Source organism: Henckelia pumila, chromosome 3 (genome assembly GCF_033568475.1).
Source record: "Henckelia pumila isolate YLH828 chromosome 3, ASM3356847v2, whole genome shotgun sequence".
NCBI classification, from domain to species: Eukaryota; Viridiplantae; Streptophyta; class Magnoliopsida; order Lamiales; family Gesneriaceae; genus Henckelia; species Henckelia pumila.
Genome location: NC_133122.1, coordinates 113,191,067 through 113,204,535, shown reverse-complemented (window position 1 = coordinate 113,204,535; position 13,469 = coordinate 113,191,067). Strand labels below are relative to the sequence as shown.

The 13,469-nt window shown below is 41.8% G+C and overlaps 1 protein-coding gene across 1 annotated transcript; it reads right to left on the bottom strand.

Moving 5' to 3' along the window:
* Positions 1–945: 945 nt before the first annotated feature.
* On the bottom strand, positions 946–8,768 carry LOC140889319 (uncharacterized). The gene is made up of 2 exons (XM_073297037.1): positions 8,601–8,768; positions 946–1,170 (listed from the first exon to the last, which is right to left on the bottom strand). The coding sequence occupies exons 1-2, from the start codon at positions 8,766–8,768 to the stop codon at positions 946–948; spliced, it is 393 nt and encodes a 130-aa protein (XP_073153138.1).
* Positions 8,769–13,469: the final 4,701 nt, after the last annotated feature.

The following is a 13,469-nucleotide window of genomic DNA, read 5'->3' as shown; positions in this document are numbered from 1 at the left end:
ATACAGTGCAAGCTCTACCAACTCTAGGTCCACGCCTATAGTCTGCTCTACACTGCCAAATGATACTACTATCATTAAAATGCTCTAAAAGCCTTAACTAAGCTATTGCATACTCCTAAATATTTATAGGAAGCAAAAGCTATACCTTCGTCCGTCGTTAGCCCTTTGATGTCGATGCCTCCAGAACTTGGGCACAACTCCGCTACGACTACCGAACGTCTAGACGACTCCCGGTTCAAGCCTAGGAAGGCTAGAACAACTCGAATATGACTAGAAATAGAGAGGAAATCCGGAATTGGCAAGGAGAAATGAAGTCTCGGCCTTCTATTTATAGACAACGATCGGAACTTCCGATCCTTGATCGGAACGTCCGAACCTCGATCGGAACGTCCGATCCTGCCATCGGAGCTTCCAAAGATCCTGATCTGCCACGTGTCAAAATATCACTTGACGACTCCGGATAGGGGTGATCGGAGCCTCCGGTCCTGATCGGAGCTTCCGATCCAGCCACACGTCATGGATGACGTAATATCATCGGTGCCTCCGATCCTCATCGGAGCTTCCGATCCCGATCGGAGCTTCCGATCGTCCCTTCGGAGCTTCCGATCCGTCCAATACCCAATTTATTTAATTAGCATTAATCCTTTAATTACTCAATTAGGGTTCGGGCTACTACATCATTGGTGTGACGTCCTTCACATTTAGAATAGTAGACATCAGAAGTACCGGATTTCTGTCCACCTCTAAACTATCTGGATCCACTTGAACTCGACGAGCTACTACCTGACCGCTTAAACTGTTTACTTTTTCCTTTGAAGAAATTCTTCTTGCCACTGCTACTACCTCCTGCGTCAAATCGAGGTGGTGGTGGAATCTGTGGCTGCTCTTGCGGTTTTTTCATCGGCTGTGGGACAACTGTACTCCTCGTTTCCTCAGTATACCTGCTTAAGCTCCTTTTGCATGATCAAGAGCATCAGAAAAATTATTCGGTCGTCCCGAATTTACAAGAGTGAACACATCTGGATTCAAGACATTTATAAATTGATCGGCTTGAGCTTCATCATTTGCAACAATATGCGGAGCAAACTTCAGTAGGCTGGTGAACTTTGCAACATATTCTTCAATATTCATTTGTCCCTGTTTCAAACTTGCAAACTCCGCTCCCTTGTCCTTACGATAAGAAACAGGAAAGAATCGTTGATAGAAAGCAGTTTTAAATACAACCCATGTGATAGTTGTACCTCAATTTTCAAACGCTCTCTTTGTCGCTACCCACCAATTCTTTGCAAGGCCATGTAATTGATGGATCACCTGTAGTAACCCGTATCCATAATTGATGATTAATGAGTAATTAATCATGTAATTATGTTTAGATCAAGTAAAACATGATTAAGAAAATTCCAAATGGGTTAACGGAGTCCAGAAATGAATTCAGAACACTCAAAAATAGCCAGGAATGTCCCAAGGATCCGGAGGGTTCGGAAGCTCCGAACCAAGTCAGGAGGCTCCGAACTGGATCGGAGGATCCGAACTCAGGATCGGAGGCTCCGAAGTGGATTGAAAGCTCCGTCGGTAGGATCGGATGCTCCGATCGGGACCAGGGCACATGTCATCGCTGACGTCAGCAAAGTGACGTCATGGCTGACGTAATATTGGGCGATCGGATGCTCCGAAGACGGGATCGGAGGTTCCGATCGTGTTCGGACGTTCCGAACCGGGTTTGGAGGCTCCGAACTCCGTCTATAAATAGGGGGCCGAGATTTCATTTTCAAAGTGCACCTTTCCCTCTCTTATCTCTGATTCCTAGGCCTTCTAACTCAGATCTAGGTAGTTCTAGACATCCTATAGGGAATCCGGAAGTGGCATAGCGATCCATGCGTCGTAGCGGAGCTGTGGCCTAGTTTTGAGGAAATTGTCATTAGCGGGCTGACGACGGACTCAGGTATAGCTATGGTCTCCTTAAATTATTTAGGAGTATGAAATAGCTTAGTTAAGGCTTTTAGAGCTTAATTATTGATGCATGGGTATTTGCATTGTAGAGCTGATATAGGCTTGGAACCTAGAGCGGGACCGCTAGGAACTGCCTGTAGTAAGGTACGTAAGTACTGACTGAGATAGCCAGCGGGTTTTTCATGCTTATATGTTGCATTTACGTGTCATATTATTATGCAGCATGTGCATATCATATTGTGCTTGTCCATCTTGTGAGATGAGACATGTAGGGCCGCTCAACCCTGTTAGGATGGTTGATGTCTAGGGCCTAATGACTGACGGGTCATGGGTGATTAGCATCTGGGAACACAGTCTACGTCCTATAGGAATGAGCAGTGTCGACAGGGTTTGCTCCCCGGGTTGTACCACTCATTAACTAGGCGCCATTACTGAGCAGTTATATACAGTTATCCTAGATATGGATACCCTATCATTTGCATGCATCATATTTGTATGTTTTACCCAGTGCTTTTGTATTGAGCTTAGAGCTCACGTCCAGTCTTTTCTATGTATCTGGACACCCCATTCGACGGGGCAGGTGTAGGTGCAGGATTGAGCACCAGGAGCTTGGAGTAGCCAGTGACCAGTGAAGACAGCAAGATTAGCTGTAGGTTTTGCCTTTAGGGTTTATTCATTCGATTGGGTTGTATAATCGAATTTATTTAACCGGTTGTATTCTGCCGGTCTGTTTTTATTTAATTCTTCCGCAGCGATTTATTTCATGCATGTTTAATTATGCTCTTAACTCTGATTAGCTAGTGGATCCGGGTAGGGTCACTACATTTATTGGTATCAGAGCATATGCATGCAAGAGACTTGGGATATAGTAATGAGACTTTGGGTTATCCTTATAGGATTGATGAAACCTTGGAAGAGGTGATGATGCGGCAATTAGTTTGCCCAGAGACTATCATCATCGGTAGGATTTCTAAAGATTTGGCTTATGGGATTTCAGCAAGTGCGGACAGGAGTGATGGATCGTGTCCGAGTTTTCAAGATTTCTACTCATGTGGATCCTAGTTTTGGATCGAGTACCGGATGCCAGAGGCAGTGGCAGAGCATTGGATGGGACGCACATGATGCTTGCATCTGTATCGTCCATACCATGATAACACTACTCTGAAGATTCTCCAGTCGTAGATGGAGAGATTGTCAGATAGACCTTCACCAGGGAATGCCTCGAGTGCCTAAAGCATGACATGTTTCGAGCGTGAGGTCTTTAACCTCATGCAGTACATGGTTTTGCCGGTATGCTGATATCGATGCTTTTGGTAGGCACACGGGAAACTTCATGTTCAGAAGCATGATATGAATACAAGAAGAACGTTGATGGTAGATCGTGAGCAGAAGAGGTCGACTGACATGCACTGACGCAGAGCATAGCTGGATAGCTATCACGAGCCATTTCTTTGGAGTTCTTCATAGGAGGACATGTAGAGAGACTTGGTCGGGAGTATGCTTGTATCGATGCGTGTGTCGATTAGAAGCTTCATGCTCAAGAAACGAAGGCTAGTACGATGATTTAAATACTGTATTGATGTAGTTGTAAACAGTATTTCAGTTGTAATGAATCATCATACTATGGTTGTATCATTTCAAGTTTGATTGTACATTTCATTGTATTTTGAATACTGTATGTATTACATGGGATTGTAATTGAGAAATTGTACATAAATGGAAGAAATGATACATGTTTTATTTATCCAGCAATTCGTGGATGATTGCATGATTGTGCAGAAGTTTGGATTGGGTTTTAGTTGATTAGTGTTCAACTGCTGTAGCTCATGGGATTTGAGTGAGCCGACTGTGACTGTTTGACTTGTGGTTACTCTAGGCGTTTTCCTAGGATTGACCTAGTTAGTCGGTGGACTAAGTTAGTGCCAGCGATGAGTGGACTCATCTAGAGGCACTAAGGGTATTGTTCGGTTTAGAACATTGGGCTTTATTCTAAGTTGTTTCCTTGAGAACAATAGGCTGTTTGACCTTAGGTTGAGGCTTGTGATGATGGGTTTTCATCGGGATACCAGGTCCAGTATATGCCGATAGTTGTGGACTATGACCAGGACTAGACGTGATGGGGCGCGACCCTATGTCAGTATTACTCTGGGAGTCCTTGTACTTCAGACGGTACCTGGGAGCCTTTGTGCTTCGGGATTGGCGGTGGGAAGGCTACTCAGTCTAGGGATTTGGTGATAGTCACGACGAGGTATGACCTTGGATTAGATATCAGGTTTGATATCGATGGTTTGATATCATCTGGTGTGCCAGAGATATAGTTTGAGTGTTCTGCTATGGGAACTAGTCATGGAGGGATTTCCTTGACAAGTGTATACTCTGAGCAGATAGGTTTTAACCTTTGGGTTACTGATAGACGTGTGGATCTATTAGGTTGACGGATTTCTATCAACGATGACTAGGGGTTGTCATCAGAGTTGTGGTTAGAATTTTCTTGTGATAGGAATTATCCAAGATACTGGATGGAATGTTGTTTTAAGACCTAGACTCAAATACGAGGACTACTCCTTGATGATTGGCTTCATCAGTATTGGATTATATCAGATGTTGATGATGGTACAAAAGCTATCTGAGATGTGAGGGAAGCGTGGCCTATACCCGTGAAACCTTGGTGGTTGTCCAGGTGGGTTATTGAGGTAAGCTACCTTAGTCTTGAACTATTGCACAATCTTAGCGAGGGATATAATCAAGATTGTGTCCGAAGATTGTGGAAATCTTTGGGATACTTTAGTTATTCTTCTCTGACTTGATGAGCCGTGGTGTTCATTCTGAATAAACGAGGTAAGGATAGTGAGTCCAGTGGTTGCGCTAAGTACTGTCTGATATTTTCAGAGATTGAGCGTAGGATTTTCCATGGGATGGAAATGGGCTTAGTTTATCTTGATGATTGTCTTGGGTGAACAAGACAACTATTGGTAGTGCTAAGGTGGCACGGGATCTGTGCTAGTGACTACTAGTGGTTATTGGCTAACTCAGTCAGAGTTAGGATGATTAAGTTCAGAATACGAAGCACCGGTTAGTAGTGCTAAAAAGGCACAGGACTTGTGCCAAGTAAACTACTTATGTACCGTGATCTGACACCGTTTGGAAATGGTTCTTTGTGGCAGTTGAGTCATAGTTATTGACCGAGCCATGTAGGTTGGATGATCAGTGGTGGTCTGATCTAATAAGTGCGAGCTTAAGTAGATCGACGAATTCGATTGGTTGATCCAATCAGGGTTGATCAGGATGTAGCAATTAAGAAATACTTGGGATAGTCTTTTGTCAAGTAATGCTTATGGGATGAGTACTGAATCTCAGAGAAATCGGAGATTTGAGTTATTTAGTCTCAAAGATCGCCAGAGATGAATCTTCTGGGATTGCTGTAATCGGGAACGATTGCAAGTGGACTTGTATGATCAAGTTCGGTGCTAACTTGATAGTGGAGACAAGCAAAGAAGTTGGTAGTTTCCAGTATAGTGCATTCTTGTTAAGAAGGAAGCTGATATTGATTCAATCAATTGCTTAGTGATAGCAATAGGGCAGGAAAGGATTATGTTGTTGTTTCATGTGAGAGTTTTCCATTGAACAACAATAGTGAAGATTGTTGACCGGACATTTCGGTTAAGTAAGGACACCTATGTATACCGATGTAGTTGGATCCGACGAGTAGTTGGAAATACTAAGTGGACATTAGCAAGGAAACATCAGTTGTCTGATCTGTGTGACATTAGCTAGGATCTGATCCTTGAGATCTAGCAGGTTGTGTCACTAATCTTCCAGCAAGTGATGTGCGATATGTGATTGAGATAGTCAAGGATCGACTTAGTAGCCAACGAGGTTTGCCTATGGGGTCGAAGATTTCGCAAGATCGTGATGGATAGAGTTTGTTCTTTTGAGTCAGTGAGTCACAGCTATGCAGACTGTTTGTCAAAGATATTGCGTTGTAGCAATAAACGACAATCAGAGACACATTGTGTGGCAAGTTACTTCGAGCACAAGTATTTCCCAGGATTGACTAGGGAATCGACGTATTAGATCGTTCAGTGCTGAGACTGATGCGTTCAACAAGGGAGCGATTTGACTATTGAGAATCCGTTGGGATTTAGTTCCAGGATCAGTATGTTCAACCTTGGGAGGTTGGTATGAGCTGATGGTATTATCAGAGACTCTGAGTTGAGTTATACCAGGTGCAATGGCTGTCGAGTTTCGAGACAGAATAGGAAGCATTTCCATATGTCTGTGTACTGTGGAATGTCCCAGTCAAGCATATTGGTGGGAGCTTGCCTTAGTCTTGATGTGTGTACAGTGGTTGCGAGTATGTATGACTATCAGGAGGATGTCCAACGATTGGGATTCATGGGTGAATAACCTATGGGTGAGGTGATGTAGATCATTAGAGGTGTAATAACTTCTATCGCAAGTATGCGTGATTTCGCAGGCCAATGGCTAAGAGATGACTTAGTGTCATTATTAGTGATCAATGATAGTTATCACCAGGGCACAGTGTTGAGATTATACTAAGAAACGTGGACAACAGAATGTACCAGACATGATGGTTTAAGTTCCCAGTATTCCTTGGGAAGCCGGTTAGGCTTCAGGGAGAGTGGGGAGGGTAACCAGTCTAGGGAACATTGTGAGCAGTTATGTTGAAGTATAGACTTGAGTCAACTGGATTATCTTAAAGCGAGATTCATGTTAGAATGTGTCAGCACAATGTTGGGATTAGTGTTTTCCTAACTAGAGGTATTGAACATCAGGAAATTTTGAAACCATTAGATGGTTAGATTCGATAAGTAATTCGACGAATGTTGTAAACCAGTCAGGTTATGACTTGGTCTTCGTTAGTATAAGATTTCTTTTGGAACGATGATATTGATCAAGCGGGTATTGTATCCTTCGTGGTCAGGAAGATCATGGTCCGAGTGAAAGATGTATCAGTGTTACGATACTCTAGCGCAAGGAAGTTCGATTGTCGACCAGTAGCGCAGTAATTTTCAGCTAGGGAAATGTTAATGCGGTTCAGCATTAATGAAGCTTGCAGAGAATTCGATGGGAGTCTGAGCGTGTCGGAGGATATTTCGATCAGACACTCGAGCAAGGGTTTCTTGTACGTTCTCGAGGTTTTACCCTAGATTTCGAGGACGAAATATTTTAAGGGGGGGAGAATGTAGTAACCCGTATCCAGAATTGACGATTAATGAGTAATTAATCATGTAATTATGTTTAGATCAAGTAAAACATGATTAAGGAAGTTCCAAATGGGTTAACGGAGTCCAGAAATGAATTCAAAACACTCAAAAATAGTCGGGAAGGTCCCGAGGATCCGGAGGGTTCGGAAGCTTCGAACCAAGTCAGGAGGCTCCGAACTGGATCGGAGGCTCCGAAGTGGATCGGAAGCTCCGTCGGTAGGATTGGACGCTCCGATCGGGACCAGGGCACGTGTCATCGCTGACGTCAGCAAAGTGACGTCATGACTGACGTAATATTGGGTGATCGAACGCCCCGAAGATGGGATCGGAGGTTCCAATCGTGTTCGGACGTTCCGAACTGGGTTCGGAGGCTCCGAACTCCGTCTATAAATAGGGGGCCGAGATTTCATTTTCAAAGTGCACCTTTCCCTCTCTTCTCTCTGATTCCTAGGCCTTCTAACTCAGATCTAGGGAGTTCTAGACATCCTATCGGGAATCCGGAAGTGGCATAGCGATCCATGCGTCGTAGCGGAGCTGTGGCCTAGTTTTGAGGCAATTGTCATCAGCGGGCTGACGACGGACGCAGGTATAGCTATGGTCTCCTTAAATTATTTAGGAGTATGCAATAGCTTAGTTAAGGCTTTTAGAGCTTAATTATTGATGCATGGGTATTTGCATTGTAGAGCTGATATAGGCTTGGAACCTAGAGCGGGACCGCTAGGAACTGCCTATAGTAAGGTACGTAAGTACTGACTGAGATAGCCAGCGGGTTTTGCATGCTTATATGTTGCATTTATGTGTCATATTATTATGCAGCATGTGCATATCATATTGTGCCTGTCCATCTTGTGAGATGAGTCATGTAGGGCCGCTCAGCCCTGTTAGGATGGTTGATGTCTAGGGCCTAATGACTGACAGGTCATGGGTGATTAGCATCTGGGGACACAGTCTACGTCCTATAGGAATGAACAGTGTCGACAGGGTTTGCTCCCCGGGTTGTACCACTCATGTTCTAGGCGCCATTACTGAGCAGTTATATACAGTTATCCCAGATATGGATACCCTACCATTTGCATGCATCATATTTGTATGTTTTACCCAGTGCTTTCGTATTGAGCTTAGAGCTCACGTCCAGTCTTTTCTGTGTATCTAGACACCCCATTCGACGGGGCAGGTGTAGGTGCAGGATTGAGCATCAGGAGCTTGGAGTAGCCAGTGACCAGTGAAGACAGCAGGATTAGCTGTAGGTTTTGCCTTTAGGGTTTATTCATTCGATTGGGTTGTATAATCGAATTTATTTAACCGGTTGTATTCTGCCGGTCTGTTTTTATTTAAGTCTTCCGCAGCGATTTATTTAATGCATGTTTAATTATGCTCTTAACTCTGATTAGCTAGTGGATCCGGGTAGGGTCACTACATCACCAGTCTAACACGACGTTCATCTATATAGTCGAGGGATTCAAATAGCTGCTCGATATCCTTTAGCCAATTCTCATAATCCACAGCGTTCTCAGTTCCTTGTAACGTCGGTGGTTTGAAGGATTGAAATCGTTTAAGCAGTTTTTCCATCGGATTGGCATCACCACTCATCGTATCAACAGACGTACTACCCTGTCTAATTCAGGTGTTGTTACTGGTACCTGTGCAGCATTAATCTGTTCTGGCTGATTCACTGTCAAAGTATGTCTCGTAGTCGGTGCTGGTCGGGGAGGCATATCTGAGAACCAAATATATTAGTGCACAATTCATCAATATCTTTATCTCAGACCATAGTTCTGTTTCAGTCTCCCTATGATTAGAACAATCATGCCTTCTTAAAAGATCAAGTCTGATTTAGTCTCAGTCCAACATGCTTCCAATCATATCAGATAACAGATAGCATGCAATTCTTAAAGCTGTAAATCAATTCAGATAATAAACATTCTTTAAGAATAAATAAATCAGAATAGAAGACTCGATCTACCCCGCTCATCTATTCTTAGTCCGAGAAACTTAAGCTCTGATACCACCTGTTGTGGGGACCTCGGGTTGCTAATCTCATCTTAGGTCAATTAATGATTAATGAAACAATTAATCAAGTCTTTAAAATAATACTCAAACCAAATGCTAAAAAAAAAAATTTGAAAATCTTGCATCTCGCTCGATCGGTTGAATTCATCCGATCGAGCGAGCTAGGAGTTCAAACTCTCGGGTCTGAGCATAATTTGGCTGCGCTCGATCGGATCAACTCGTGCGATCAAGCGAGCTCAAAATTCCAATTCTCTGTTTTGAAAATTTACAGGTCGCGCTCGATCGGAGGAGTTCACCCGATCGAGCGGGCTCCCCTGTCCAGAAAATCTGCATAATTATTCTTGCTGTCAAAACATGGAACAAGGCATAATCATCTACAAACATGAATTCTAAACATGTTATAAATCTTGAAACATACATACATACATGTAGTAAGTTCCTAGCATCAAGCCATGCGATTATTACATCAAACGGATCATTTAAAAGATGTTAAACTAACAACATTCAACCAAACATCATAAGTGTTTCATGTCTAAACTTCTCTTAACAAGTTTGATGTATTCTACAGTACAACTTCAGCTACAACCCAAGTCCTCACTTGCTAAACTCTCCCCCAAGTTGTCAATGTTGTCTTTGACCAGCTCCTGCCCCCTCTATTTCCATGCACACATACAAAACAAAGAAACAGCCGGATAAACTCCGGTGAGAATACAATCTCAGTATAATCGACATATAAAGCGTTAAATAAATCATGTCAACTCTAATCATACTCGACTCAACATTAGAGTAAATAACGCATATATCTATTAAGAATTGATTCATAAAACGTTGTTGCCATCAAGATTCGTAAACGACCTTGACATGGATATCCATCTATCGTAGCCATTCTTGACTCATACATATCATATCAACAACATATCGAATTCAAAGATCCACTACCTGAGATGGATCGACAACATCAAATAAAATCAAGCGATACACAAGTATGTGATTTTGGCCGGACAACTCAAGAAGCTTCATTCTCGAGTTTCAAATTCCTGACTTGCGATGTCGTCTTATACTTTCGTATTTTCTTGGTTTTGAACGCTTCAAATCTGAAACATAACATCAAAATATTCATATCAAACTTCGTTCAAATCTATCATTTCAAAATCATCAATAGAGCTTCAATCAAAATCACTTCGACCTCAACTTCTTCTTCGGCTTGAATTCAAGTTCGTAAGTCATTAGCCTTCAATGCTAATATGAAATTTTAGAATATAAATACCACAAATTCAACAACATCTGAAAGAACATCTCAGCTCAAACATAAGCTATCAAAACGGTCTCAAAACACAAATGGACGGCGTAGCGACTGAAAATCGGTAACCGACATAATATAGAAACCATTCTAACTTAATATTGCACTTCTAATAAATACATCTCAGTCATATACCATCAAAAACCAGCATAATCATAAGCTATTCAAGTCAAAACACTTGCTGGAAATCATAACAAACACAACCGATAGCCGTTCGTCAATTCGGTGTCGATACAATACAACAAATAATCTCAAGAACATAACATATACTCAAATTTTGATCTCTACCATATCTCAATCATCAAAAAATTCCAAAAGAAATAAATACTTACACTAGATCAAAGCCCTTGTTGCAAGGATTCCAGAACAATTTTCGGAATCGAAATCGGACGATCGGATCAAAAGTTACGGAGTTTTGAAAATCGGAAAATCAAAAGAAAATAAAGATTTTGGCTTGCACTGTTCGACTTTTCTGAATGTAATATGGATTATACACGTATACATGCTGAATAAGTGATAATAATCTGATAAATTCAAGCCAAATTTCATTTTAACCCCTTAATTCTTCAGAAATTGCAATTCGGTCCTCGGCCCTTATTTTAATTCAATTTCTATCCTAAATAATTTAAGAATATTAGAATTTAAATCGAAACTCTAAATATTCCCAAATTAAATATACTCGGATTAAAATTAAATAAGTTCGGATTAAATTAAATAATCCCGGGCCTTACAGTGTTGCCTTGGGGTGCTCCTGTTCTCTTTGTAAGGAAGAAAGATGGATCTATGCGGCTCTGTATTGATTACCACCAACTTAACCAAGCGACGGTAAAGAATAGGTATCCATTACCTTGAATAGATGACCTTTTTGATCAACTGCAGGGTTCTTCTGTCTATTCGAAGATTGATCTGAGGTCGGAATATCATCAGCTGAGGGTTCGTGATGAAGATGTTCCTAAGACTCCTTCAAAACGAGGTATGGCCATTTCGAGTTTATAGTCATGCCGTTCGGTTTGACTAACGCTCTAGCAGTTTTTATGGATTTGATGAACCGTATCTTTCAGCGTTATTTGTATGAGTTTGTGATTATTTTCATCGATGATATCCTTATCTATTCGAAGAGTTGTACTTACCATGTAGAGCACTTGAGGATCGTTTTGCAGATTTTGCGGGCTGAGCAATTGTTTGCCAAGATGTCTAAGTGTGAGTTCTGGTTGGATCGAGTCATATTTATCGGTCATATTATTTTTGGAGATGGGATTTCGGTCAATTCCAGCAAGATGGAAGCAGTCATGAATTGGCCTAGACCGACGTCGGTGCCTGAAATTCGAAGCTTTAAGGGTTTAGCTGGTTATTATCGTTGATTCATCGAGGGTTTCTCATCTATTGCGAAGACGATTACCAACACATAAAAATGCACCTTTTGTTTGGACTAAAGAGTGCGAGGCCAGTTTTATTGATTTGAAGAAGAGGTTGACCAGTGCTTCGATTCTTTCTATTCCATCAGGTACTGGAGGTTTTACCGTTTATTGCGATGCTTCTCACCAAGGTTTAGGTTGTGTTCTTATGCAGAGGAAGCACGTGATAGTGTATGCATCAAGGAAGCTGAAGCCACACGAGACTCGATATCCAGTTCATGATCTTGAGCTGGCAGCAATTGTATTTGCTTTGAAGATCTGGTGTCACTGTCTTTATGGTGAGACTTTCGAGATCTTTTCTGATCATAAAAGCCTGAAGTATTTGTTTTTGCAGTCCGAATTGAGTATGAGGCAGAGAATATGGTTAGATTTTTTGAAGGACTTCGACTGTGAAATCAAATATTATCCGGGAAAGTCGAATGCAACTGCAGATGCGTTGATCCGAAAGCTTTGTTCTTTATCTCTTTTTATTATCGGTGTTTCTCAGTTGATCGATGACTGTTGCACTTCTGGTTTGGAGTTTGAATCAGATAGGAGGTCTATTTGAGTATTTGCTATTCAAGCCGAGCCAGAGTTATTTGTAGCGATCAAAGAAGCACAAAAGTCTGATCCGAGTATTCAAAGTTCGATAGAGAAATTCAGATCAAGACACCAGTCTGAGTTTCAGGTCAGGAATGATGTTTTGTTTGTGAATAATCGTATTTTTGTGCCTGATATTTCTGAGTTGAGAAATTGTATTCTACGAGACGCACATTGCAGTCATTTTAGTATTCATCCAGGTGGTTGAAATATGTTTAATGATTTGAAAAATCAGTTTTGATGGAAGAAGATGAAGGGAGATGTCTCGAGTTTTGTGTCCTGTTGTTTGAATTGTCAGCAAGTGAAAGCCGAGAGGAAAAGACCAAGTGGTTTACTGCACAGCTTACCTGTTCCTAAGTGGAAGTGGGATCATATCTCGATGGATTTCGTCAAGAAGCTACCGCGTTCCGTCCGAGGTTGTAATGCTATCTAGGTAGTGATTGACCGATTGACGAAATCTGCCTGCTTTATTTCGTACAGGATGACTTATCGTTACGATCAGATGGCCGAGTTGTATGTCAAGGAGATTGTTAGATTGCATGGTGTGCCAATGTCGATCGTTTTTGACAAGGATCCTCGATTTACTTCTCACTTCTGGCACATTCATCAGGAGGCACTTGGTACTCGTTTGCACCTGAGTACAGCATATCATCCTCAGACCTACGGGCAATCAGAACGGAAGATATAGACTCCAAAATATATGTTGCAGGCCGTTGTGCTTGACTTTGGAACTAGTTGGTAGGATTCGTTGCCTCTTGTGGAGTTTTTGTACAACAACAGCTTCCAGATGAGTATTGGTATGGCACCCTTCGAAGCGTTTTACGGAAATAAGTGCAAATACACTTTTTGCTGGGATAAGATCTATGAGTCGCCTTATTTGGGACCAGATATGATTCGTGACATGGCTGAGCAGGTGAAGATTATTCGATTGAGAATGAATACTGCACAGGACAAACAGGCAAAATATGTGAATATCAGACGTCGACC